This window comes from Nesoenas mayeri (genome assembly GCF_963082525.1).
Source record: "Nesoenas mayeri genome assembly, chromosome: 22".
In the NCBI taxonomy this organism is placed as follows: domain Eukaryota; kingdom Metazoa; phylum Chordata; class Aves; order Columbiformes; family Columbidae; genus Nesoenas; species Nesoenas mayeri.
The window spans coordinates 5,457,993-5,485,970 of NC_137572.1; the positions used below are offsets into that span (position 1 = coordinate 5,457,993).

Here is a 27,978-nt window from a genome sequence, read left to right on the forward strand (position 1 = left end):
TTTTCCTGCATGAATCTCCATCGCCTTCATCCCCATCACCACCTGCTCCTGTCTCCTCACCCTTTCGCTCTCTATTCCCAAAAACCAGCCCACAACACGTCACCCAGAGAAGAAAAATCCCAATTTCTTCTTGCTGGCGTGTTGGAAGATGCTGGATTTAGGGTGATGTGACTAGAACCAGCTCCAGCACCTACTGCCCAAGCTCCAGCTTGAGCTTAATCACTCAAGGCGATTAATTTGCCTTTTCACCCATGGAATTTGGTTTTTCGGATCTACCAGTGCCACATGGGTCTGGTGACAAGTGGCACATCAAGGGACCAGCCAGAAAATTCCTAAAGCTGGAAAACATCAGCATAAACCACAGAGCAAATCGCTCGAAACAACAATCTAAGCCAGGCTTAAAGGCTCTTTTTAGATCAGAAGAGGCTGAACTCACCCCACACCATTTATTTGCCACCAGGCAAGACCCACATGAGTCACAGGGTGACACAAAGTCATTCGCGTGTCCCCATGGTCCAACATTCATGTCCCCCATCCGAACAGGTGAGGAGGGAAGACGAGCACCTCTCCACACCCGTTTTTCCCAAAATTCCATTTGCAAGAAGGGAGAAAACACCCAAATCTGTGCAAATAAATCAGATTTGCTGGCCGAGCCGCCGTCCAAAATCCCAAATGCAAACTTATTGTAATCAAAAGGGCACAAACGCAGAATTCCTGCTCCATCCCTCCCTCTCATCAACGCCATTTCTCTCAATAATATTAACTACCATCTTTTGGCGCTTTTCATCCTTTAATTACTCAGTCATCAACAGGGTGCTAACGAGGGCGGTTGCTCTGCTGGCTCCTGGGGGGAAACTGAGGCACAGAGCGATCGGGGGCACTGGAGATTGTCCCCAAATGTCCCCCCAGTAGCCGGGGGTGGGTTCTTTGTGGGGGAAAACCTCTTTTCCAACCTTAATCCCAGCTTAATGTTGGTTGTTCTTCCTCCCGCAGAGGCCGTGCCGATGGCCGTGATCATCGGGGTGGCCGTGGGGGCTGGCGTGGCCGTCCTGGTGCTCATGGCCACCATCGTCGCCTTCTGCTGCGCCCGCTCCCAGCGGAGTAAGTGTCACCACCCCCTCCCCCTGCCCCAACCAGGTCCCTTCGGAGCTAAAATTTGGGGTTCCGGGGCATACAAACTAGAGGTTGAATTTCAATGTGGGGATTCGCTCTTTGGCCACCGCTCGGAGGAACCGCGATGTCCAGGAGGGAGAAAAACCTTCATGGGGCTTAAAAACCCTCCTCCTTGTCCACTCGTTGGTTTAATACCCTTTTCTCAATATATATATATATATATATATTTACAGGTGGGATATCACAATGGTTTGGTGCAGGACACGGGGCGGGGGGTGAAGTCAGGGAGCACAAATAGAAGTGATTTTAGAGCTGCAGGTATAGAGGGAGGTGCCATCAAATTGCCTCATTGAATAGATGCTGGGAAATGAAAAGGGAATTATTGGCAAAATAAAATGGAAGGAGGAAAAAAAAGGGGATTATCTGGGGGAAAAAGCTGGACTTGCCCTTCTAGGACTGGACATCCCTTGGATTCCTGGGGTGAATTGGGTTAAAAAGGCATTTTTCTTCCATTTCTTTGTCACCACCGGGTGCAGCCGCATGGAGCTCTGAGGCTTTGGAAAAGGAAAAAAACATTATATATATATATATATATATATATATATATATATATTATTAAAAAAAAAAATATATATATATGTATATATTTTACTGCACATCCGTTGTTGTATCTTCGGTGACTTAATGGCCTGGAGTTATTTGGGGGGAGCGCTCCTGGGAGGGGACACGCCGGGCAGTGATCGGCTTCTCCTCGGTTAAATACAGAGGAATGTGGTCCTAGAAAGAAGAATGATGTAAGAAAATCAGTATTGAGTTCCCTTGGTTGCACCCTGAGATTTGGAAATGTCCATGGGTGACAGCAGGGGACACTGGGATGGATTAATCCCAGGCTGGAGCTGCGTGATTCAGCCGGGTTTAGAGATAAACCCGGCCCAGGCTTTGCTAGGCTGAGATTGGAGGGCACCGCAGTTCCTTTGGCTGGAGGTAGATGTGAAAAAACAGCAATTTAAGGTGATTTTGGGTCTGGGGAGGCAAGAGCCAGCATGGACGCTTAAGCCCAGCTTAAAAGCTGGGGCTTTTTAGAGCTCACATCCTTCTTTTGCTTTTTCAGCTGGGATTTGCATGGCCATTTCTGCTCCTTTTTTGGTTTAATTTTGGCTCGAATGACTTGTTCAGATCAGGCCTGACACCTTGAGGGGACACAGAGAGTCGCTCCCAAATTATTCTCGATGATTTTATCACCTCCAAAGCCTTTGCTACATCTTTCTTCATTTTGAGGGGGTTTTTCCATCTGCAGCTGAACCCCAAAGCTGGGGGAGGATTTTCTTGGGGATTGGGGAATAGCTGCAACATCTCTCATGAGAATACAAAGGCAGGAGCATCCGCACGGCGATGCCAACATCACCCCCATGTTTCTCGGACGCCCTTGATGAGCCAGGCTTAATTTTGCTAAGGATGCTCCAGCATTTGTTTCTCTGCTAATTGACTTTGTCTTTAATTCGGGGCGCAGATCTCAAGGGGGTGGTGTCCGCCAAGAACGACATCCGCGTGGAGATCGTGCACAAGGAGCCAGTGACCGGCAGGGAGCCGGACGAGCATCCCACCATCAAGCAGCTCATGGTAAGAATTCCCCTTCCCTCCAGGTAACGAAACCCGCGGTATTTGGTGCCGTAACCCCCTCCCGAGATGCTCGTCCAAAAAAACTCGCTCTTGAGAAGCCATAAGTTGAATTTTAGGTGTGAAAATTAACATATGTGGGTGCAAGTTGGCAACACCTGTGGCTGGAATAATAATGATGATGATAATAATAATAACCTGGGGGTGTCACCATCCTGTGCACAAAGGACACAGACAGGGCAAGATTTGATCATCCAGATCATGGAAAATCCCCAGGAAATCCCCAAAACATTCAATCTGGGGACATTCTGGATCCTCTAGGGGTGTTTGTGACCCTTTGGGGACACTCTGGACCCTCCGGTGTTGCGTGGACCCTTTGGGACACTCAGGATCCTCCAGGGATCCTCTGGGGACACTTGGGATCCTCCAGGGACACTTGGGATCCTCTGGGGACACTCAGGACCCTCTGAGGACAATTAGGACCCTGCAGGGTTATTCTGGATCCACTGGTGATACTTGGGACCCTTCAGGGCTGCCCGAGACCCTTTGGGCGACATTCAAGACCCTCTGGGGTTGCTCAGGTCCCTTTGGGGACACTTGGGATCCTCTGGGGACACAGACAGGGCAAGATGTGATGATCCAGATCATGGAAAATCCCCAGAAAATCCCCAAAACATTCAATTGGAGCCCAGTGGCTCTTCTCAGCACCATTCCCCACGTCTCAGCCCCAATTTGGTTTTGCTGGTGACACAAAGAAGGGATAAAAATGGCAAAGAAAAGGCGAGCGGCTGTAAAAAGTGACAATATAAGGACTTCTTTAGGTGATTTTTTTAGAGACAGATTTCACAGGAAGGCGTTGAGCCCTTTTCAATACAGATGGAAATGATGCAGGCAAATAAATGACGATATTTATTTGATAAAAACCTCTCCCAGAAGGGAAATTCCAGTGGTTTTTTGGGTGGTGTGAAGAGGCAGAGCGGAAAAAAACCAACTATTTATTTACCCTGAATTTAATCCCCAGTGACGCTTGTGTTTATCATGAGAAATCAATGGCTGTTAAGGGATTTTTGGGGGTGTTTTTTCCCCCTAGAGAAACTCAGGTGTGTTAATTTATCTCATTTACCAGCTGTATCAAAGGCTCGTGGGAGATGAACCCAAATTGCTGGAGGGTGAATTTCTACAAACATTTAAAAAGAGAGGGGGGGATTTAAAAAGGCAGAAAAGTTGGGTGATAAAAGGGGATTTTGGTGCTGTGATCCCCGTGTGAAAAATATGGGAGAACGTAAAAAGGCTGAGAAATCAGTTGATAATTGATCTCCTTCTGCACAGCCCCACCTTGCTGCAGGAAGGGTAATTAAGGTTCAGTTCAGGATGGAAAGGAAGATGAAATAATTCACTTTGCACCTCACTTTGGCCTTTTTAGTCCTAAAAAGTCGGGGGGGAATACAGTTTTTAAGCCGGGAAATGATGCGGCTTTTGGGCGGCCACTTGTCTCTGACACTACCCGCCAGGACGGCCTTGGGCATGTCCCTTAATGTGACTGGTGGGTGATATCTCTGGGTGGCCGGGGAGGGGGAACAGAGCACTGGGGAGGGGACAGGGGGTGACAGCGGTGCTGCCACACATCCCCCCCCCCCACCGTGTCCTTTGGCAGCTGGAGCGGGGGGAGTTCCCGCAGGACTCGGTGCTGAAGCAGCTTGAGGTGCTCAAGGAGGAGGAGAAGGAGTTTCAGAACCTGAAGGTGAGATGGACCTTGGGGACACGGCCCCAAACCCCCCCAGTCTGTCCCCAAGCCTGGGAGGGGGCTCGAAGCCACACCAGGTCCCCTTCTGTCCTGATCTGGGGGGGGGTAAATGTCACCCAAGTCCCCTTTTCTTCAATTTGAGGGGGGGCGGGGGGGGGGGGTGGGGGGGGGGTGGTGGTGGTGACACCCGTGTCCCCTTCTGGCCGCAATTTGGAGGGATGTCACCCATGTCCCCTAAAGCCCCAGTTTCGGAGGGGGGTAAGTGGCACCCACGTCCCCTTTTCTTCAATTGGGGGGGTGGGGGGGGGGGGGGGGGATGGGGTGACACCCATGTCCCCTTCTGGCCGCAATTTGGAGGGATGTCACCCATGTCCCCTAAAGCCCCAGTTTTGGAGGGGGGGTAAGTGGCACCCACGTCCCCCTCTGCTTTGATTTAGGGGTCCAAGGGGTGCCCATGTCCCCTTCTATCCCAATTTGGGGGAGTAACCATCCCCCATATCCCCTTCTGCCCAAATTTTTTGGGGGGGTAACTATCCCATATGTCCCTTTCTGCCCCAATTTGGAGGCACAACACAGGAGGGGTTGGCAACATCCTCACCCAAGCGGGTGCCCCACGCACCGGGGTCCACATAGCAGGTGGGCACCCCCCCAAAACCTTATGTCCCCCCCACCCAGTGTCCCCCAACACCCACTTTTACCCCCTCGCCAGGACCCCACCAACGGCTACTACAGCGTCAACACCTTCAAGGAGCATCACTCCACCCCCAGCATCTCGCTGTCGGGCGTCCCGGGGGGGGGTGACCTGCGGGCCGGCGGTGTCCCCAAGCAGCGCGTCCCCACCGGGATGTCCTTCACCAACATCTACAGCACGCTGAGCGGGCAGAGCCGCCTCTTCGACTACGGGCAGCGGCTGGTGCTGGGGGTGGGCAGCAGCTCCATCGAGCTGTGCGAGCGCGAGTTCCAGCGCGGCTCCATGAGCGACAGCAGCTCCTTCCTGGACACGCAGTGTGACAGCAGCGTCAGCAGCGGTGGCGGCGGCAAGCAGGACGCCTACGTCCCCTTCGACAAGGCCAGCAAAGCCTCCGCGTCCTCCTCGCATCACTCCCAGTCGTCGTCCCAAAATTCCGACCCCAGCCGGCCGCTCCAGAGGAGGATGCAGACGCACGTTTGAGTGTCCCCAGCGGCTCTGGGGATGCTTGGGGGACACTTGGGACCCTCTGGGGTTGCTTGGACCCTCTAGGGACACTTGGGATTTTCTGGGGACACTCAGGATCCTCTGAAGATGTTTGGGACCCTCCAGGGACACATGGACCCTCTAGGGATTCTTAGGACATTCTGGATCCTCCAGGGGTGTTCGTGACCCTCTGGGGACACTCCATGGATGTTTGGACCCTTTGGGACACTCAGGATCCTCCAGGGACACTTGGGCTCCTCCAGAGATCTTCTGGGGACACTTGGGATCCTCCAGGGACCCTTGGGATCCTCCGGGGACAACTGGGACCCTCTGGGGACACTTGGGACCCTGCAGGGTTATTCTGGATCCTCTGGCGACACTTGGGTCCCTTCATGGATGCCCAAGACCCTTTGGGGGACACTCAAGACCCTCTGGAGTTGCTCAGGTCCCTTTGGGGACAATTGGGACTCTCCAGGGATGCCTGGGACCTTCTGGGGACACTTGGGATCCTCTGGGGACACTCCCAGCAGAGGGAAGAGGCCAGAGCCAGTTCATCTCCCTCCCCAATTTGCTAAGCACAACCCCCCCCGAGGTCTTGCTGAGCCCTGGGGACGTGTTCCCCTGTCCCCTCCACAGGACGGGGGGCATCCACACACCGTGTCCCCTCCATGGGTTTGGGGACATCCATGAGTGTCCCCCCCACCAGCTGCTCGCCACCCCCTCCCCCTTGTCTTGGTGTTCGCTGTCCATAATTAGAGGCCATTTTGGGGGATCTCCACACATGGGATGGGATGGGGGGGACACGGGTGACAGAGGGACACCCCACCTTGCCCCAACGCTGTAGCAGTCAATACAAAGAGGTTGTTTCTCGTGGCACAGGTTGGGGACACCAGTGTCACCTTGTGGGCATGAGGGTCAGGGGGTCCCCACCATGGGACATGGGCCGATGACAAAGGGAGACTGAGGCGCAAAAGGTAAGGGCCAGCGCTGGGGACACAGGGGACCTTTATTGGGTGTCCCCCCGACAGGGGACCCTGCACCCTGCGGGGGGACACCCCCATTCCCTGGAGCCAAGCACACCCCTGTCCCCTCACCCACGGCCACTTGTCCCCAAGGGGGATGGAGGCTCCATGATAAATAAGCTTTTAAATTAATTAAATTAATGCCCCCCCCCCACCCAGCAAAGGGTCCCCAAGGTCACCCCAGCGCTAAGACCTGGTAAAAAAGAACATTTAAAAAATAAGGGGGGGAATTAAATATTTGGGGAGGAGGAGGCAAGATGGGGGATCTTGGGACCCCCAAAATCAGCCCCTGTGTGGGGCCCTCGTCTAAATCTGAGGGGATTAAGGGAAACCCCCTGCCCGCCCCCCCAGGCCGGCTGGGAGGGACCCCCCCCAACCCCAAAATCCCCCCCACCAAGGTCCTGGGGAGTGTCAGTGTGTCGGTAGCAAAAGGTGCGGCAGGCGTGGGGGGCTCCCTGCGCCCCCCAAAGAGCCGTCCCCAACGCCGAAGGGACCTGTGGGCCAGCACAGCCCCCCCAGCCCTGTCCCCAGGGGGTGATGAGGACATGGTGTCCCCCCCTCAGTGGTGGAGTCGTTGTCCCCGCAGTGGCCTCAGAAGTAGGTGAGGTTCTTGAGCAGCCCCAGCTCCAGCATCCGCTTGATGGCCATGGCCTCGTGGGACACGTTGTGCTCCGACGCCTGGGAACAGGAGGGGACAATGGGGACAGAAGGGGACATCAAGGACAGGAAAGGGGGTTGGACATATTTTCCTCCTCCCACCTCCCCGCCTTGGCCAATCCATCGTGTTGGGTGGACCCACGGGGAGAATATCCCACTCAGCGTCACCAGGACGCTCCTGGGGACAAAACTGGGGAGGACAGGGATAAAACTGAGGGTGACAAGGACAAAAAGCGGGGGTGGACACTCACGGCCATGGACTTGAGCGTGATCTGTTCGTAGTAGTGGATGGTTTGCTTCTTGTTGGCCACGTCAGGGTAGCCAAAGCCAGCGATGTGCACCAGGTCGCAGAGATGCAGCGCCAGGGTGATGGCCAACAGCCCTGTGGTGGGTTTCTGGGTTGGAGACAACACCTGTCAACTCCCCTGTCCCTTGGGAGGGCGGGGGGGGACACACCAACCCCCCTTCTGTACCTGTTTGACCTTCCGTGGCTGTTTCATGGGCAGGTTGAGCAGCTTGGCCGCCGTCACCTCCATGAAATAGGGGTTGAGGACGCGCACGCGCTGCGGGTCGGCGTCCCAGATCAGCGGCGGCTGTTTCCAAAACCCTTTGCGAACCTGCCAAGGGACATCACAGCTCATCTCCATCCTTGGGGGGCTTAGGATGAGGTTTAGACTCAGTTTTACCCCCCCCTCACCCTTTTTTTGTCGTTGAGGATTGCCTCCAGCCACTGGAAATCCGCAGGTTTGAAGGGCACCAGCACCAGCAGCGTCTCTGGGTTGTTTTCCCTCCGGGGGTTAAAATGAGCCGATTCGGGGTAAAAAAGCCTCATGGTGGTTTTGGAACCCACGTCCTGCTCGTAACCGTGGACCGGGGCGTTGTTTAACCTTGGGGACGGGACACGGGGACGTGGCAGCAGCAGCAATGGTGGCGGCGGGGAGGGGTGGGACGCGGGGACGTACCTGATGACGATGTCGTAGGCATCAATGGTCTCGCCCATGGAGCTGTTGCGCAACCGGTGGCCATTTCCAACCACTGCACACCTGCGGCACTTCAGCCTGCCGGAGAAAAGCCCCGGCTTAGTAAGACCTGTCCTAAACCCAGCCAGGTTTAACCCCCAAAGGTGGGGTTTTAACCCTCAAGGTGATGTTTCAACCCTGCAACCACCACCTCTGTGTTAAACCAGATCATCTCCAGAGCTCATCTCCAACCACAACCATTTTGTGATTCTGCGATTTGGCCAAATTTGGGGCCCAAAAGGAGCAAATCTCCCCCCACCTCAAATTAAAAAAAACAGCGGAAAAATGTCCCCAAACACCCCCCTGGTGTCACCTCTGGATGCTCTCGGGCACGGAGTAGTGGGTGATGGACAACAAGCGCAGGAGAACGTCTTCTGCAAAGCAAAGGTGGGGAGAAGGTGAGTTTCTGGGTGCTGCCCCGTCTCCTGCTCTTAATCATCAGAGATAATCCTCAACAGGGGTTTAATAAAGCCCGACACACCCGAAGTGTCTTTACAGGGACCACGCACCCACCCAGGGCAGGTAGATACACATTGGGAAGTCTAAAAATAAAGCGAACGTGGCAAGGAGGGGAAAAAATTAAACATTTGCCCCCCAAAAATCAACCTGCTTGTGTTTGGAATTTAAAATCTCCCAGGTAGGGGGGCGGCGGGATGGACAGACAGACAGCCGAACGTGCCACCAGGACTCACCGCTGCCTTTGGTGCCATAGGGCAGCTCGTAGAGCGACGGCGTCTTCACCCAAAAATAATCCTTGAGCTGCAAGAAGAGCGGCTGCTCCCGGCTGTAGCTGCCGAGGACAAAGGGCCAGTGACACGGGGACAAGAAGAGGTGACACAAAGGGGTGACATGGGGGGTGTCCTCGCTCTGCATTCCCCCCCCCTTTCCAAATACTCACTTGGCGATGAGCTGCACCGCTTTCTTTTCCACCTCCCCGAGGGGACACGTTGTCTTGTTTTCTTGCGCAGGGAAGTAAAAGCTGTAAGAGAAGAGGTGAAATAAATTAAAACATGCGACGCCGCCTCCTCTGTGTGTCCGCAAAGCTCTGGGGGAGGTTTAAGCCGGATTTAAGCTCAGTTTGTTGCTGGGCTTGCAGCCTGGCATTGGAAGGTGTTTCTCTTTCCCTGCTCACAGCACCCTCTGCCTTTCTCTTTCTCCCCAGCTCAAAAATACACCAGAATTTGCCCCAAATCCCCACAAAGCCCAACCTCACCTCCTTAAAACCAGAATTAAAAGCCACTCACAGCTGTGTGTACCCATCTTCCCGGTAGATTGCGTACCAAACCGCCACCAGGAACAGCGCCAGAACCCCGAGGATCTTCCCTCCTGCACAGGGGGGAGAGAAAAGGCAGCGTTGAGTGGGTGGAAAAATCCACTTTTGGAGTTGGAAAGTCCAATTTAGGGGATGCAAGATTGCAGAAAGTCCCTTTTTACCAGGTTTCCACCCTGGTTTTGTACCCCAAAAACCACCCGCCCCGAATGCTCCAAGCTGCATCGACCCTAAAAGTTGAATTTCTCAAAGGAAATTCCCCCCGTTCCCGCTCAGAAAGAGGGAAACGGGATTTTATTCTCTTGTCCTGTGGGACTCACGAGCCTTGTTGATCATTTTTCTGGGCGGGAGGAGGATCAGGCGAGGGCCGGAGGTCTCATTGTGGCCGCCGGTCGGCTGCGAAGAGGAAAAAAGGGAAAAATGAATCATCAAATGAGGTCAAAATCCAGCAGAGTGACCCCAAAAGCCCATCCCAGGGGGTGCAAAGGTTCCCTGAGGGATTTATTCCTAATTAAATTCACATTTCTCTGCCCCACAGCCACCAAAAATTTGATTCATACGGAGTTTTCTAACACCAGGCGAGCGGTCGAGGTTCCTAAGGACCCTCCAGCCAAAATTCCAAAGGAAAAGAAAAGGATTAAAGAGGAAAATACACGAATTAAAGGAAAATACACGAAATAAACAAGCCCTCAGTGGGGGTTTCAGCTGCAAAACCCAACATTTTAAGCCCAGCCTAAGCTCAAGAGTTTGCCTGGCACCAGCCACCGTGGGGATGGAGCCAAAAGTGGAAAAAGTCACTTACCGGCCAGGATAAAAGCTTTTGGGAAACGCGTGAGGTTTTGAATCCTGCTCTAAGCCCAGCTCAGAGTTAGGCTGGGCTTTGCAATGGTGTAACTGAGCTGCTCCCCGCTCCATCTCCAAGTAAAAAAAACGAGAGTGGGGAGGGTGTGAGATACTTGGCCAAGTACAAGGTGCACTCCTGGGAGTAGGTAATTCTATTTTTAAGAGATTAATCACAGTCTTTGCGGGGGGAGGACACGGAACTCAGCACCTGACGAAGTAGCTTTTGGGGCAAAATACAGTAAAAAAGAGGAGAAACGGGACAAAAAACAGTCCCAGGAGAGCCAGGCTCTTCCCTCAGGCATCACCGGCTGCTGGGATTGACAGGGCAGGGAGGGTAATTAATTAAGAAGGGTGATTAAAAGCGAATTAATGGCAATTAAAATGTGTTAAAAGCAACGGGACACAGAACAAAGCAAGCTGTGTCTGACGGCGAAAAAGAGGGATAGAGACGGATGGGGGGGTCTCGCTGCTTTATATGTTACATTTACACAAAGATAATAAAATGATTCTAGATGATTCTAGCACCAAATCCGCCCCAACTCTTTCTTTCAGTGCCAAATCACCCCACACCAGGAAAACCCGCTCTCGCCCCCTCTGTTTGCTTTTGCGTACCAGCCTTTGGCAAATAAGTATCTAAGCCTGTCCCCAGGCTTGCAAACACAAGTTGTGCGGCCTTGACACAAACCGGGTCTAACTAAGCCAGAGTGAAGGCTCTCAGGAGAAAACCAGCACCGGCTGGGGAAGCATTTGGGATGTGGAGCAATAAAGAACAAGCCCAGGTGGCCCTGAGGCACTGCCAGAGCAAATTCAACTCGCCCTGTCCCCAAATACAGTATCCCTGGTACCCAAATACAGCATCCTTGTCCCCAAACACAGCATCTCTGGTACCCAAATGTGGCATCCCTGTCCTTTAATACAGCATCCCTGGTCCCCTACAGCATCCCTGTCCCAAAATGTGGCATCGTGGTGCCCTGTAGCAGCCTCATCCCCAAATACAGCATTCCTGGTCCCCTGCCCCATCCCTGTTCCCAAATACAGTGTCCCTTGTCCCCAAATACAGCATCCCTGGACCCCTACAGCACCCCTGTCCCTCAATACAGCATCGTCGTCCCCAAATATGGCATCTCTGGTCCCCTGGAGCATCACTGGTACTCAAATACAACATCCCCGTCCTCAAATACAACATCCTTGTCCCTAAATGCAACATCCCTGGTCCCCTGGAGCATCCCTGTCCCCTACAGTATCCCTGGTACTCAAATGCAGCATCCCTGTCCGCAAATACAGCATCCCTGTCCCCAAACAGAGCATCCCTGGTCCCTCCAGCATCCCCATCCCCAAATACAGCATCCCTGGTACCCAAGTGTGGCATCCCTGTCCCCAAATACAGCATCCCCGGTCCCCAAATACAGCATCCCTGTCCCCAAATACAGCATCCCTGGTACCCAAGTGTGGCATCCCTGTCCACAAATAGAGCAGCCCTGGTCCCTGCAACATCCCTGCCCCCAAATCCAGCATCCCTGCCCCCAAATCCAGCATCCCCGTCCCCAAATCCAGCATCCCCGTCCCCAAACGCCCCTCAGACAGTGGGTTTGCCCCAGGCCACCACCTCCCGCTTCAAACCCCGCAGCTGCTGGGGGGAAATTCCCGGGCAGATCCTGCTCCCCACGCCGGGAACAGCATCTGAAAAACCCCCTTTCTTTGATGTGTGAACATCACAACCTCCAAAGCACCCCCAGGTGGGATATTATCGCTGAATAAATCATTTCAACCCCTTAAACCCCCTTCCCCAAGTCACGTCGACCCAAAAAGCGCCAGCCAAGCCGCTCCCAAGCCCACATTTAGGCCAAAAAATATATATATTTAAAGCAGTGGAACAAGCACCTCCAACGGTTCACCCCCCCCAAAAAATACGTTTTTAACCGGAGCTGAGCTGGATGTGGACGGATCCCCAAATTTATAACCCTGGGGTGTCCCAATGCTGCAATTTGGGGGGAAAAAGGGATTTATTTTTCCCAAAAAGCAGCAAATTGCAAGAGCGCAACCCCACGGGTGCGGGGTTGCTACAACACGGCACGGGGAGAAATAATCCAGCTTCATGGCATCAAGTTTTATCCTATTTTTAAGAGTCACTTGAAAGGAATCTTAATTACCTCTGCCGTTTCCTGAGCCCGTGGTATCCTCAGTGCACAATAATCCGGCCAAAGATTTATGATAAAAGAGAAAGAAATGATAATAAAGCAGCCCTGGTTGGCAAGTGAGCCCCAAGACGACACGTCCCGGTGACAAGGGTGCAGTTTGGGTGGTGGCGAATAAACAAGTATTTCCATGGGAGTGCATTCCTAAAATAAACACGGGCCCATCCTGCGGGTTGTATATTATGGTTATATTATATTATAGAGGTTTAACCGCTCTTTTCCTATCGCAAAGAAATAAAATAAAGGTCATTTCTTGCCGGATGTGGGCAGGACGAGGGTGATGATTATACACCCCGTATTTTCGTTTAATCCCCCACCCCAAAAGAAGCAGCAGGAAGGGGAAGGCGACAAGATTTAAAAAAATCAGTATTTGGAACCAAAACTCAAGTGATGCGCAGATTTAAGCGCAGCTTTCCGGGGGAAAAATGGGATTTTGAGCCCCAGGGCTGAGTTATCCCATAAGAAGCTCCTGTCTTGGTGGCTTTGGGTTCCAAAAGTCCCTTTTTTGGGGTCCCCTACACCTTTACCATCCCCTCAGGGAGGCTCAAAGCACCTTAAACCCTGCCCTGAGGTTTCGCTGCCGTTTCCTCCGCGCATCCTGTTTCGCACCAGCAGAACTCCAGAAATAACCCCACCCCTTGTCCCCAAAACCTCGGAGGGGGGACAAGATTTATCCCCCTGCTCGTGCGTCCCCATGGCTCTTTTCTCCCAAATTAACCACCCACACAAGGAGGGGACATCCAGAAAATAACCCGATTTACACCCGCGGCATCAGGAGGAGGAAACGCGTCTCAAGGGGACGATTCCAGGATGCTGGTGGCACTGGGGAGGTGAAAAGTCACAGCTACTTACGGTCCGTCCTGGGGGTCCCGGCAGGAGCTCGGTGGGGTCGACGGCGCCGTCCTCTGGTCCCCTGGTGAAGAAAATCAAGCAGAACATCATCTTTAGGGCTTCACGCCGACTTCCCGAGGATCTGGCGGATCCCCAGCGATCCCCAAATGTCCCCGAGGTGTCCTCATGTGTGACACGGGACGTGTGACCTCCCTGCAAAGCCACCGACCTCCTCCGGCACCACCCAGAGCTCCCGGGTGTTTTAAGGAGGAGGTGCCAATGGTTTTTTGGCTTTTTTCCACCAAAATCCGCCCCCCCCCCCTGGTTTTTAACTCACTCGGATTCTTAGGAAGGAAGCGCCAGCTTTTCCCAAGCTGGCCTGCCGTCCCGTTCCCAAATCCTGTGCCTTTTTCCCCAAAACTGCCCAAATTCCATGTATTTTCCCCCCAAAACTGTCCGAATTCCACATCCTCATGGAAAATCCTTATGATTTGTGGGGAGCAAAAGCCCCCGCGACACACAAAACCCCTCCTGCCATGCAGCCACCTCGCAAAGCAAAACCTCTTCCCTGGCGCACACTGCCGAGCTGCATCCAGCTTAATTACCCCGGCTCATTAGCAGCAAGGCGGGGCCCAGGGGATAACCAGCCCAGCCAGGTGAAGCTCCAGTTTGGAGCTGGTTTTGTTCTTTGTTCTTCTTTGGGGGGAGGTGGGGGGGGAAAACAGCCAAACCGGTTGCGTTTGGGACTAAAAAAGCTTCACCTCACAGCCAGCGAAGTGTCCGACAAGGAGATCTTTTATTTAATGAATTATCAGAGCCGCTAATGAGGTTCAACTCTCCTGATGAAGCATTTTGTGGTGTAGAAGCAGAGAAATGATGATGGGGATGCTTGGGGGGACAAAGGGATTTGTCCTCAGCCTAAATCAGGGCGGCGCGATGCCTTTAAACCTAAACTCTCGCCTAAAGCTGGTCTTACCAGCTCCATGGGAGGAGCCGGATCATTTGCACCACAAGAAAATAACACCCTGTGCCCCAGAAAACTCGGGGGGGAAAAAACACCCTAAACAAACTGAATTTTGCTGCTTTTCCCCCCCATGTTCTGTGCCTCAGTTTCCCCTCCTGTTAATGAGCATTAAAATAACAACTTGCAAAGTTCAGGCCTTGCGCTCTGCCCACCTTCCTATTTGGGACCATCGTAGCTTGGGGTGGAAGGAAATAAAACCTGATGGCTCCATCCCGTCCCTTATTAAACATTAAATCCTTTTGGGGAAGAATCCATGGAAGAGACCCCCATGGATTAATCGGTTATTAAATATATTTGACCGTTCGACATAAAATCAAAACCATTTCATAAACCTCTCTTTCTATTAAATGGCAGGAAAAGCAAAACCGCCGAGCTGGATTAACCAAAGTGGACCTAAAAATAAACCGGTGGTATTTAAGGATGAGCCTCCCACGAGAAAAACCTCCCTAAAAAGAGATAAAACCATGAGAAATTGCCGCTGTTTTCCAGGGGTTGTTCAGCATCGCAAGTCGGACCGAGACAAAAACCCTATTCTGGGTTTATTTCTTAGCAAAACGCCGCCTTTCCGAGAGAAGAGCATCCCCAGGCATAAAGCCAGAGCTTTAGGCCAGCCAGGCAAATGAATAATTAAGACTTAGAGCTGGATTTGCATAATACAGGTAACGTGTCAATTTAACTTGTAGATTTAGGGGGAATTAAGCAGCGAATTTGTTAATGACGGAGCAAAGGGAGCCTGGGAAGCCGATGCTGAAGGACCAGGATGCTAAAGCTTTTATGGGGGATGCAGCGCCAGGGCCGGTTTTAGCCCCAAAACCCTTGCGTTCCCCTTTATTTATAGTCCAAAAACCCTATTTTTATTCCCAAAATCCTCTTTTATTTATCCCCAAAGGCCCCCCTGGTTCCTTCAGCCTTAGTCTCAGCTGTAACCCCATAGCGTCGCGTTTAAGCCCAAAATCCCTTCGCTCATGCGGCGGAGACCCCAAACCTCAAATTCCAGCCTGGCTTATATATATAAATATCTATTTTTTTAAAGAAAAAAAAGGAAATTAAAAAAACATTGCTAAAAACACACATTGGAAACAACACAAGCAGCTCAAAACCTGACGTGAGATCCAAATCGCAGCCCCGGCTCACACCAAGGCCCACAGGGCGAGTTGGTAACTCGGGTTTAAAAAGAATACATTAAAGCTCGGCTTAGTCGGCACAACCAGATCGCAGGACTAAGGATCCGGCCGGCGAAAAAAAAACGCCGGCAAGAGACATTTTGGAAAGGGGGGAAGAGCATCTGGAAGCGATCGGAGGCGCCGGAGCCTCTCCGGGGCGCGGCGGGGAATTCCAACGGCGTGAGCTCAGGTTCTGATTTAAATAAAAAGGAATAAAAACAACCCCAAAAGTTCAGCTTACATGTATTTTTTCAATCGCAAATATCAAAGGAAATAAGCCAGCTTGGGCCTACCCAGCTTAGCGATTTAGCTCGGTCGTGATAATAAACGCCCTGGTAGCTCACGTGCTGAGTAACATCAAAATAAACCCCAAAATACACCGTGTTGACGTTACCTCAACAGTTCACCCGTCACTGATATAAATCACCTGTCTGAGCGCTCAAGACGTCGCCAGTGTCGCTAAAAACCCGCGCCCCGTCTTCATTTGTGATTATTTCGCCATCCCGGCGCATAAAAATGGTGTAAAAGCCGGCCGGGCGCCGCAAATCCCGTTCGCTTTCCTCCGAAAAGAAACCCCAACCTTCCAGCCCAAGCCGGGTCACATGCGAGGGGTCAGCAGCTGGAAACGCAAAACATGAGCAAGAACTTGGCTTTGCTTTGCTTCTCTTTCCTCCCAAGAAGCCGCAGGATTTTCCAAGAAAAAGCTCAAGGAAAATGAGGCAAAAAACACCAAAAAAAGAGAAGAAGTTGCGAAGAACAGCGTGAAAACCTCAGCTGGTGGTTTGAAGCACAGGGATGCCCCAAACTGGGAAAATCCCAGCTTGGTGACTTAGTCCTGAGTTTAAACCAGGGCTTAAATGATGTTTTCACTCCTTAAATCCTCACTGGAGGTGCAAGCAGCGATTTGACAACACCGATAATTAAGCGCGGGGTTAGGAGGAGTCCAGCAAAGCGTCCGCGAGCGTCTAACGATGCAGGAGCTCGTTAGAGGCGGGACAGGTCATTAGACGGGATGGGTTCAACCTTACTTCAAAAAATCATCATTAAGAATAAAAAATCACAAGAAAAGATAGAAATAAAGCAGCTTTCTGACCATGGGATGGTGGGGGGTGAACTGGGCGGGGGGGTTAAGCTTGGATCCCCCCACCTCTAAATTGCATAAGCTTGGCTTAGATGGGGGTCTAAATCACACCCCCTATGCAAACCTGCCTGTTCTCCCCCTGCCCAGAAAAAGGCGAAACACCAGAGTTTTTGCTCAAACATCCCCATTTTGCTCAAGCCCCCAATTTCCTCAACCCCTCCATTTTGCTGACCCCCCCAACTCCATTTTGCACAACTCCCCCTATTTTACACAACCCCCCCAATTTTGCTAATCCCCCTTCTTCTCCTCAAAACCCCTCATTTTGCAGAACCCCCCCAATTTCACTCCAACCCCCTTATTTCCCTCAACCCCTCCAATACTCCTCAACCCCCCCGATTTTGCTCAACTCCCCCTATTCTACTCAATCCCCCAATTCTGCTCAAACTCCCCTAATTTTCTCACCCCCCCCATTTTGCTCAAACCCCCTTATTTTCCTCACCCCTCATAATTTTACTCACATCCCCCCATATTCAACCCCCCCTTTTTGCTCAAACCCCCCCAATTTCACTCAACCCCCCTAATTTCCTCAACCCCATTTTGCTAAACTCCCCCATATTCCTCAGCCCCCCCTATTTTGCTAACCCCCCTATTTTCCTCAAAACCCCCCTATTTTGCTAACCCCCCCATTTTCCTCAACCCCCCCATTTTGCTGAACCCCCTCCCTATTTCCCACAACCCCCCCATTTCCCTGACCCCCCCATTCTCCTTAAGCCCCCCTGTTCTCCTCACCCCCCTCCATTCTCCCTCCCCCCCCGCCTCGATCTGCTCCCTCCCCGGTTCACACACACACACACAGGGGGGGTCCCTTTGTGTGTCCCCCCCACTTTGGGGACAGTCCCGGACTCACCATGGGCGGCGCAGGGGGGACCCACGATCGTGCGGGCGGTGAGCGGCGGGGGGGGCGGCGGCGCCTGCGCACAGAGCGAGGGGAGGGACCACCATGGGACCACCCCCTGCCATTGTCACCCCCCTGCTATTGTCACCCCCCCTGGTCCTGTCACCCCCCGCCCCGGGCATTGCCATCCCCAACCCGGCCCCACCGCGGGGGTGACAAACGCGCCCCTCCCGCTCAAATCACAGCGCCCTCCCCTGGGAATTTAACCCCCCAAGGTTTTGGAATCAACTCGGGGGGCAAAGGGTCGTCCCCCCCCAAGCGAGGGTGTCATTGTCACCCAGTGTCACTGTCACCCCCACACGGGGGCTCCGCTGAAAGCCTTGGCTTCAAATCCTCAATATTGGAGATTTTTAAAAGAAAAGTAAATTTGGGGTATTATATGTTAAAAATCATCAATATTCAGTAACATTTTTAAACATCATTATTGGGTATTTTTTTAATTATCAATATTGGGTGAGGGGTTTTTTTAAGTCATGAATATTGGGGTTTTTTCTTTCTTAAAACCATCAATATTGGATATTTTTTAAAATCATCAACATTGGGTCTTTTTCTTTTTTAAAATCATCAATATTGGGGTTGGGTTTTTTCCTTAAAATCACCAACATTTCGGGGGGTTTTTTTACAACTATCAGATATTTTATTTCTTAAAATCATCAATATGGGGTGTTTTCCTTCCTTAAGATCATCAGTAATGGCTATTTTATTTCCTTAAAATCATTGGTATTGGGGTAATCATCATCACTAATTATACCCATCGCTAATGACTACACCCAACCCGAATATTTGCTTTAGACAAGGAGAAATTGACAGTTTGATTAATTCTGGGGAAAATTTGCAACAAAAATTCATGAAGATGCTTCAAAAAATCACAGCGACGAGCTCAACGCGGAGATATTAAGAAATTAAAGCCATATAATGGTTTAGAAGACGTGAAAAGGGCTTTTTGGACAGCTGGCGTGTGCAAGCTGTGCCGCTCCGTTTCTAAAGAATTTGGTGGTTTTTAATCAATTTTTCTTCTTTTCCAAAATATCTGAAGGTTCCCAGGTGCCCAACAACCTCCAGCTCCTAAATCCAACACGTTCTGCTGCGAAACAAGGGGGAAAATTGCCCTAAAAAGGTTCATCTTGGCTTTGTTACTGCAAAACCAGCCCTTTTTTGCAGCGAGGTGGCCGTGTTCAGCTGCGAGAAGGTACCAGGGAACTGCCTGACCTGAATATTAATTAATATTTATTAATCAGATGATGCGTTACCTTCCCATCGTGCCACCGCTCGGGCAGAAAAATGAGACATTTTCTTTCTTTGGGGTTTATTTGTTTTAAACGAGTGCGCTGGGACGTGTTGCAAAACCTCGAGAAGTCCATGGTTGGGTGGGGCTGCTCTTTCCAACAAGCTCGTTTAAGCCAAATTATGACTAATTAGCCAAAAATCAGGCCGCTTTGACTAACGAGCCAAAAACCAAGCTGCAGGTGCAGTCACGTCCGCCTTTGTGAGGATTTGGGTTAGTAACTCTACTTACCGGCAGCAAGAAACCCTGGGAAAGCCACAATCCTACACCTAGGAGTAAAGTTGTAGGAATTAAGTGAATTTTCTGAGGACAGCGGGGGTTTTTTAAGCCTAGTCCTGGATTTAGGCTGAGTTTCAGGTCAAGAAGATTGAGGCGCTCGCCTTGCGTAATAAAAAGCGCAACACGACAGGTTAATCAATTTTTTAATTGATTTGAGCACAACAGGTTCCGCCGCACACGTACAAAAGGGGAGTTAAAAATATACAAATAAAGCGACGGAAGTTTGAAAAAAAAGGAAAATAGGACGGGTTTTATTAAGAGTAAAAATCGATACAAAAGCACCGGCGGTGGCTCACGCTCTTCCCGCCTCTCGGAATTTGTGGAAGAGGGGCTCGTCGGCGCGGAGGGCGAAGGTCAAGGCACGTTTTTGGTAAAACGCCGGGTCGGCGGCGAGGTTGTCGATGACATCGGCCAGGAGATGGGCCCGCTCGACGCCGCTGCCCGGCGCATCGTAGCCCAGCGCTGTGAAATGCACGTGCAGGTGATAGTAGGAGGGTTGGTAATGCAGGTACACGCGCAGACGGGACGCAGCGATGCCGAAACGCTTGGTTATGGCCTCCTAAGGAGAGAAGAAAACAAACATCAGAGAGCAAACCAAGCGGGGAGGGCACGGGGAAGCGCAGGGACGGACAGACCTTGCGGCGGACGGAAAATTTCTGCATCCTCGGCGAGTTTTTTTTCCCTTCCGCGCTTATCGCTTCGGCAACTTAGAGCGATCCTGTTACCAGGCCGTGTAATTAAAGCTAAAAACGGCGGTGGCGAAGTCCAGCGCGCTGGGTCAGGCGGCGACTCGATGCGATATGATCCCCTGACTAATCTCGTTAATTAATCTCTGCTTTCCCCGGCGCGACTACTTTCCGAATTTCCGAAAGAGGGTGGAAAAAACCCGTCGGTCGGTAAAAACCATCAAGGGGAAGGACATTATCAACATGAGGAGCCCCAAAACGCCTTGAATTTGGCACGAGAGATCAGGCTGTATCATCGCCTCTCGGAGAAGCGCAGCAGGCGGGACCGGCCTCACGCTTACCTCGCCTTCTCGTAAAATGTTCCTGAGCAGCGGGAGGTGCTCGGCCGTGAGATCCCGAAGTGATTTGAGGTCCCGGCGGCGAACGAGGGCGATGAGGTAGAGATCATCCAGCTGCGGAGAGACGAGACGGTGACAAAAGATGGAGGAATCAAGGCTTTAGATCTGATGCCAACAGCAGCTTTCTGGGCTGCCTGTTAAATGTCAAACCCAGTATGAACCTCCCAGGACAAAATAAAGACAAATGCACCACCCCTCGAAGTGCAATTTTTAGATAAACGGGGTTTGGGCAGGAATAAGCCACGGAGATGAGCTTCACCCCGACTGATAAACAGCAAGATGACAAATATTTCCCCCACTTTAAAGGCAAATCCATCCATCAGCTCTTTTCTACGGTCGATTTTCCCCGAGTCAAAAAGCTTCCTCTGTTTCCTCTGCGCAAAGAGCTGGTCGCACCGGTTCTATAAATAATGATTTTCGAGGTTTAATGGGTTGCCGGCCAAGCCCGGTGCAGTAAAATAAGGTGATTCGGCAGCTCGTAGCCGGATTTGGCGTCTCCCGAAGCGCTGACCAAATTCAATGTTTAACAAGATGTAGGGTTGGGGATAATTACACTTATTACACTAAAACTAAAAATCACTGTCTGCTTCAGCTAAGTTAGTGGCTTTCTAAAAATATAAATGCTCTTTAGATCTTTGAGAAACACAACTGGCTATTTGAAAACAGGTTTTTGTCCCAAAAGAAGATAAATCCTACAATTTAAACACGCCCTGACCATAATGGGAACACAACAGGGAAATACATCAAGGAAAAACCCTAAATTTTTAGCCCATTCACTTGCAATTCTGCCACAAGTCGCAAAGCTCAGTTCTAGCGAGCGAGGATTTACAGCAAGGCTTGGCTGATTCTTCCTGTCCAGGAACATCTCAAGAAAAGGAAGCCCAAGGAAATAATTTAGGATTAACAGTCTGAGCTTAACAAAACTGGCATTTCAACAAGCAGCCACTCCCATGAAGGATTAAGCAGTCGCTTCTAAGCTCAGCAGGAGCAAATATACAGCTGGGTTCAGGTTTAACCCCATCATGACAAGATTTGGGCTGATACAGGGAAGAGAAAGTGAAGCTAATTAATAAATCACGCCTGTTTTGTGGTGTCTGCAATTAGGCCCTGGCAACATCACAGCTTAACGACAGCGTGAACAAGGACTCAAAATGTAATGATTGTGCTCTCAGCAGCACCAAAGTGGACGTTTCCTCTGGATGAGCATCCCACAAGTAGCGTCTCTTCAAATATCAAGAGGAGCAAACGAACCTGGTTTTGATTCCACTTAAAATCTGGAACTAGAACGAAGCCGTCGCAAGGATCTGGGTTTTCATGGACGATCCGATCGGCCTCTGCTTTCTTCTCCAGGATATTATACACCCACTGAAAGAGAAAGACGTGATTCATAAACCATCAGAGGAAAAGAAAAACAAAACCTCAGGCATAGTTAGTCCAAACTCATGGATTAGTGCATGTTCAGTGCTAGTAAAATAGAAAAACAAAAAATAAAGAGATAGTTTAGCCCAGCATAGAAACATTTACAACAAAACACACCTGATGCTCTAAGTTTAAGTTGAGCTTAAGTGCTGGACTAGCAAAGGAGCCCCCAGTCAGGTCTCTAGAAGATCAGGCAGCAGAAAACAGGCAGAAACCATTTTGAAACTTCACTTGACACTCAAACTGGGGAACTCTGGCAAGTGTTTAATTAATCTCATCAAAACTCAGGATCATTGTGCACTGATCCGAATAAATCCTTAGGGACCAACCAACCTCTCCTCCATTGATCTTGCATTTTTTGCTTAAATTTCTGGTCTTTTCCCCCTAGAAACGGCATCTTAGAGCAGATTAGACCCTCGCGGTGATTTTTGGAAAGCACGGCACACGATCGCTGTGCTCCGCGACCCCAGCAGCAAAGTGGAGCAGGAAACTCCACAGGAAATCAGAGTTTGTCTTTTGGGCTTTTATTTTATAATTCCTGCTCTTTTCAGACAAGCCAAAGTTTAAACCCTCATGCGACAGGCGGCTCATCAGCTGATGGCTCTCGCCGCTTCCAGCGAGGAAAACGCACGTCCAGAGCGAAGCACCACAATAAAACCATTATCCCGAAAGAATCCGCGCTTCGCATCCTCCGGCAGAAAACAGAGATGCCTCTGTAGTCCCAAGATATTTCTGTTACGCTTCACATTTCCCCTTCCACTTGTTTAAAAGCAGTTAAAGACAAAAACCAGCATTAACAAATCACGGAGGTCAAGGACTGGCTGTGCCGGCTGCAGACGCTCGCCAGGAATGTTTCCATGGACAACAAACTGATTTTGGGGGGTTTATTTTGAACAGATAGCCTCAGCAAACCCAGGATTTGGTTTATTCCTCCTTCTGCACGGGCTGCCGTCAATCATTTCCTACAGATTTGTGTTAGTTTGGGCTCTAAAAAAGCCAATCTTGGAAGAAAACCGCACCTGAACGCTGAAGCTCTGGGACTGGATAAAAGGCAGCGTGATTTGGGTATAGTCCTCCCAGGTTTCGCGGACGAGGTGCACGTCTTGCCGGAGATATTTCTGGATATGTTTCTCCGTAGCTGGGAACACCACCGTGGTTTTGATCTCTAGAAAATAAACATTATTGACTTAGTTATCACCATGGACAAAAGCTGTGTCCTTCAGTCTCAAGGTCAAGGGCACAGGAATGGATTCGGCGCACAAATGAGTTAAAACAGCACAAAACAAGCCAAGGGAAGAGGTTTGGGTGATTCCCCCTGCACTAGAAAGCAAATAAAGAGCAATCAGCTGCTTAATTTAGCAAAAAGAAAAATAAAGCAATCCTTGTTTATCCTTGAGATTAAAAAGCTTCGCTGTGGAATTTCTGTGGCGTTAGACAAGACGCAAACGCACACATGGACTTGGCAGCATTGAGTCTACCCCGCGACAAAGGGCAAAAATATCCCCCTTTTGGTCAAAATTAACGTGTGATACAGAGCCTGACGCAACTCCCAGCACAGTGGCAGCGCCGCTGCCTTCCCAGCTGCACTAAAACTTAACGCAGGAAGGAGAAAAACCCCACGTGGCTTTTATTTAAGTTTTCTGGTTGTGTTTTTTTTTGAAGGCCGGCGCTGCACAAGCTGCGAGACTCTGCCTTTCCATCCCCACCAAACCCGGCTTCATGAAATCCACAGGAAAATATTGGTCATGCGAAATACGAAAACTGCAAAGGCTGATTCCCACCGTGTGCATGTTCAAACAGGGTTGTTTTCCAGGACTCAACTGGCACTCGTAGCAGGGTGATGTAACAGCAAAGAAAAAACAGTCTTAAAAAAAATAAAGGCAAGTGTGTAGCTTCTCAAAAAAGCAGCAAAAGAGAGAAAACCAAAAGACAAGCTCAGGTTGAGCAGCAACAAAACTTCTCCCTTCTCCTGCTCTAAACGAGCGCAAAGAAACAACATGAGACAAGAAACAAAAATCAAAACACCAGCTCAGTTTGGGGAATGTAGGGAAAAAAGGGCTGAAGGAAACTGTTGCCAAGAGGAGAGGAGAAAACACGTTATAACAGAGCGGTGGTTTTTATTTCTGTGTAAATCAGAGTTTTCTTCTCCGGGAGATGAATCAACCTCCTCAGCGCAGCTCGTGCGAGTTCCCCCAGCTCCACACTGCCTAAAACCAGCCGGATCTTTGGGCTGGAAAAGGCAGAGCTATGCCTCATGTCCCGCAGGACTGAATATTTTCCTTCCACGCTTTCCCATTTCTCCCACAATTTGAAGAGACGGAGCTGGAGCATCTCCCAGTTTGCTCATTTTGAGATGTTTTCAATAAGCTTCAGGCTGTGGCGCAGGGAGACGTTTCCTGATAAAAGCCCTAGAATTACACTGGTGTGGCAAAACATGACATCCCACCACTGCTTTTTGCTGGAAATGGCTAAATCCCCCTCGCTAAATGGGCGCGGAGCTGGAGGTTATGGGGAAAAAATGAAGGTTGAATCATCTGGGCCTTGAAATCGAGCAGAAAAATCTTTGCCCACAATCGCTCAACGTCCAGGGATTTCTCAGAAGTCCTGACGTCGTTTGCAGCCTCACAGGAAAGTTCTCCTCCTTCGTTTGCGGTTTATGAGGCGCATTCCTTGCGTCGGCTCCTTCCTCGAGCTGTGACTCAGCTCGAAAAAAGGCAATTTCCTTCTCATCCTGATGCACAGGAGCCAGTCCCGCTGCCTACCAGCCGTTTTAAAATTCATTTCAAAAGAAGCTTCAGCAGAAGGAAGTCGGAGGCTTTTTCTGCATTCAACTTACAAGGGGAACAGCACAAACGCTGATCCAAAAGCACAGCAGGTTTGGTGAAAGAAAAAACGCGGCCGGACTAAACCCGCCACACAACGGCGCATCGAACATCCCAAAAATTCAGTTCGAGTTTGAATTCTAAATTTCAAAATTTAATTCACATGACTTTTCACTTCAGGCTGTCGCTCTGATTAATTTTGACCGTTCGACCTGTTCGGCCGTAATTGCGTTTAGAGAACACCGATGCGTAATTAATCACTGCACTCAGGGAATTTAAACACAGAGCAAATTACAGGACACCTTTTCTACCGTAACAAGAACCTGTCTCATGGGATGAAGTTCTCCAACCTCGTCACACATGGTATTTAATTGTGTTTTAGAACGTACGGATGCATGAAATCAGCAGGGAGAGGCACTGGGGCTACCAGAGTTTAAATCCCTTCGGCAAACACGGTACTTGTCCATCATTAACATGTAATATCGGGCAACGAAAATACAACCACAAAAGATGACACCCTGGATGAGAAAAAGCTGACGTGTGTGCTCTGCAGAGACAGTTTTTAAAGTAAACCTTACAGGAACAAATAATATCTTAATCAGATTAACTGATATTGGTGAGAAAAGAAAACAGAAGGAAATATTTCAGATGTCCAAGCCCTTTAAATCACAGCACAGATGACCGCAAATAAGTGACGGCTGTTAAACAGTGGCCAAAAAGGGGTGAAATGAGGCATCGTCACCGCGTTGGCCCCTCTGGAACCAGCAGGAAGGTGACAACCAGCACCCCAACCCTTCCCGGACACCAAAAAGCGCTCACCGCTCAGCTCCGGGGGAGGGTAGAGGTGGTAGGTGCTGTAAATGTCGTTGCGCATCTGCAGCTCCAGCTTTACGTGTTTCTTCAGCAGGTCTGAGAGCTTCTCCTCCTGGAATGGGGTCTTTTCCAGGATGATCACGGCATCTGTGCTCTCGCCAGAGGGGCCAGTCGCCTGGAATAAGAACAGAAAAAGCCGTCAATAAACATAAATCCAGCGCTGGATGGAGAATTCAAGGCTGAGACCTCACCCAGGAACCACAGCAGACACCTCACAGCCCCTTAATTCCTTGGGACAAACCCCCCTCCCACACAAGCCACCAAAAATAAAGGAGGTGCAGCAGGAATCTGCTCCAACAGGTGGTTTTTGGGGGGAACCACGGGATGAGGATGACATCTCAAGCCCATTTACACCTCCTCAGATGCTCCCACATCACCTCAGGTACTCACGAGGTGATGCGAGGACACATAGAAGCCACTGACCGGGCGGTCAGAGGGTCACGGTACAAATTTAGGCCATTTCAGGGCAGCAAGGAAGAGCCACAACTTTAAAAATGTATTACAAATTTCCTTTTACAGCACATGATTGACATGCCCATCCGTATTTTCAGCCAAAGAGTTAGCATCTTGCTTGCAATTCAACGCCAATTTACCCACCGAGCGCGAAAAACGCTCTCACAGGGTCAAAAGCATGAGTTACACTAATAAGAAGTAATAAAAGTAGGCTTAAAATACAGTTTCTGGCGCTGAGCTGCCGCCTCCTGCCTGCTCCCCCGGACAGATTTGGGCAGCGCTGGGCGGGAAAAGTGACTCCGGGGTCACGCTTTGGTGGATAAAGAGGCGCTAGGCCGAGTTCTCCGGGAGGAAACCGGGTGGGTGGCAAACGGGTGCCAGGGGAAGCACCGGGAGAGCCCCCGGCCGCGCCATGTGGCTCCCGGGGGCGTGGCCTGTTGGCAGAGGGCGTGGTCTGTTGGCAGGGGGCGTGGCCTCCCCCTCAGCGTGTTGGGGGGGGTGGAAAATGGCGTCGGGCCCACCCGGTTCTCCCGTGCCCGCCGGTACCTCCCCGTGCAGGAACACGGCTTTATCCCGCGCCGACTCCCGCAGCACCCGCCGCAGCCGCAGCTCCGCCAGCGGGAATGGAGCGGCGACCGCGGCCCCGTCGTGAGGGGCGGCCCCGGATTTTTCATCCTCCTCCTCCTCCTCCCGCCTCCTCTTCGGCTGCGGGCCCTCCGCCATGGCGCCCCCTCCCTCCCTGCACTGCGCCTGCGCGGCGCCGCCGAGCGACACAGGAGGGAGCGGCGCCGCGAGAAGGAGGCGCCCCCTTGTGGCTCGGCGGTGCCGCCTGTGCCCTGTGTCCCCACCACACTTTTGAGCGCCGAATTTTGGGGGACAACTCCCCCAAAAAGCCAAAAAACTGCCTCCGCACACAAAAGCGGATCCGACACGCGCCTCAGGGATCACCCCACACACCATCTGGGGTCATTGACCCCCCAGGTTCCTTCCAGACCCACAGAAAACAGATTAAAATAAACCCAAAAATGTAAAATTTCTGCATTTTTAGTCCAAACAAACACGTGCAAAGACACTGCCATGTCAGCTTAGCGGGAGTCTGACCCCCCAAGACCACTCCTTGCCTCCATAAGAAGCTCTGAAGCCCCCAGACCCACCCGATGTTGGAGCTTAGTGTTGTGTGAGGAGCAGCAGGGACGTCCCCGTCCCCGTCCCCACCCAGGGAGTTGTGGCCACCGGGACATGGCACCTCCACCTTGTTGTCTGCAAAACGTTGCGTGGTGATCTCTCTGTCTTCGCTTCCCAGGTCGGGGACAAAGTGGAACCAGAGGTCTGTCAGGACGTGGTGACATCCAGATGACACGGTGACATCCAGATGTGACGGTGACACCTCTGACGCACCCATGGGGACACCCCGTCCCGCTTCTGACGCTATTCCATCCTGCTCACGGAGCTCCGGCACAGCTCCTGGAGATCTGCAGAAGAAAGAAACAAGCCATATTAGCAACCAATTAATTCAAAAGCCGACTACTTAAATAAATGCATAGAATTCAGGCGCTAGCGTGACATTGTTGGGGACACTCACACCGCAGCACAGTGTCCTTGATCCGCTGGAAGCCGCTTTCCTTCAGCGCCATGTAGATGTAGTAGAGGTTGCGCAGCTCCTTGGGATAATCCCGCCGATCCACGTCCTTCAGCACCGGGATGGCGCGGCCGTTGGCTGCCGGCGCCTCGGCCAGCGCCTGGTGCATCTGGTAGCGGCACCACGGGTCCCCCAGGAACCCCGGCGTGATCAGCATCACCCACGTGTGACTATTTTGCACAGCGTCGCACAGTTCCGTCACCACCGCGCTCCCCGGCGCAGCATCACGCGGCTGGAGGAAGCAGCGGAAGCTTTCGGGTTGTCCCTCCAGGTAGGACACGAGTTCCAACACCAGCTCCAGGTCCCCGGCGCTGTGACAGATGCAAACATCGTAGCTCTTGGCCCAGCGCGCGCTGTCCGCTGCACTGATGTCCGGGACAGGGGACGGACGGATGGACCGCGGCGAAGAAGCAGGG

At 51.3% G+C, this 27,978-nt stretch overlaps 3 protein-coding genes across 4 annotated transcripts in view; 1 reads left to right on the top strand and 2 right to left on the bottom strand.

Annotated features, from left to right (window-relative positions):
• Positions 1–5,645, top strand: part of KIRREL3 (kirre like nephrin family adhesion molecule 3) — a gene marked incomplete at both ends in the record, with an annotated part of 215,526 nt that extends 209,881 nt beyond the window's left edge. The window contains 4 exons of the mRNA XM_080357923.1: positions 994–1,101; positions 2,624–2,733; positions 4,385–4,471; positions 5,184–5,645. Of these exons, the coding sequence (XP_080214049.1) occupies positions 994–1,101; positions 2,624–2,733; positions 4,385–4,471; positions 5,184–5,645 (767 nt within the window). The remainder of the gene's footprint in view (positions 1–993; positions 1,102–2,623; positions 2,734–4,384; positions 4,472–5,183) is intronic.
• Positions 5,646–7,261: 1,616 nt separating this feature from the next.
• On the bottom strand, positions 7,262–10,045 carry ST3GAL4 (ST3 beta-galactoside alpha-2,3-sialyltransferase 4; the record flags this gene model as incomplete). The annotated part of the gene is made up of 10 exons (XM_080357989.1): positions 7,262–7,348; positions 7,579–7,722; positions 7,801–7,944; positions 8,025–8,214; positions 8,290–8,385; positions 8,660–8,720; positions 9,039–9,136; positions 9,245–9,325; positions 9,591–9,672; positions 9,937–10,045. The coding sequence occupies 10 exons, from the start codon at positions 10,043–10,045 to the stop codon at positions 7,262–7,264; spliced, it is 1,092 nt and encodes a 363-aa protein (XP_080214115.1).
• Positions 10,046–19,449: 9,404 nt separating this feature from the next.
• Positions 19,450–27,305, bottom strand: DCPS (decapping enzyme, scavenger). Of its 2 annotated transcripts, none has more exons than XM_080358047.1 (6): positions 27,078–27,305; positions 25,417–25,585; positions 22,795–22,940; positions 21,608–21,721; positions 20,300–20,410; positions 19,450–19,831 (listed from the first exon to the last, which is right to left on the bottom strand). In XM_080358047.1, exons 1-6 carry the CDS (start codon positions 27,270–27,272, stop codon positions 19,565–19,567), a joined length of 1,002 nt encoding a protein of 333 aa, XP_080214173.1. In that variant the 5' UTR covers positions 27,273–27,305; the 3' UTR covers positions 19,450–19,564. The 2 variants fall into 2 exon arrangements, with proteins under 2 accessions (XP_080214173.1, XP_080214174.1); XM_080358048.1 differs by lacking the exon at positions 27,078–27,305 and adding an exon at positions 26,470–26,647.
• Between the last annotated feature and the right edge of the window lie 673 nt (positions 27,306–27,978).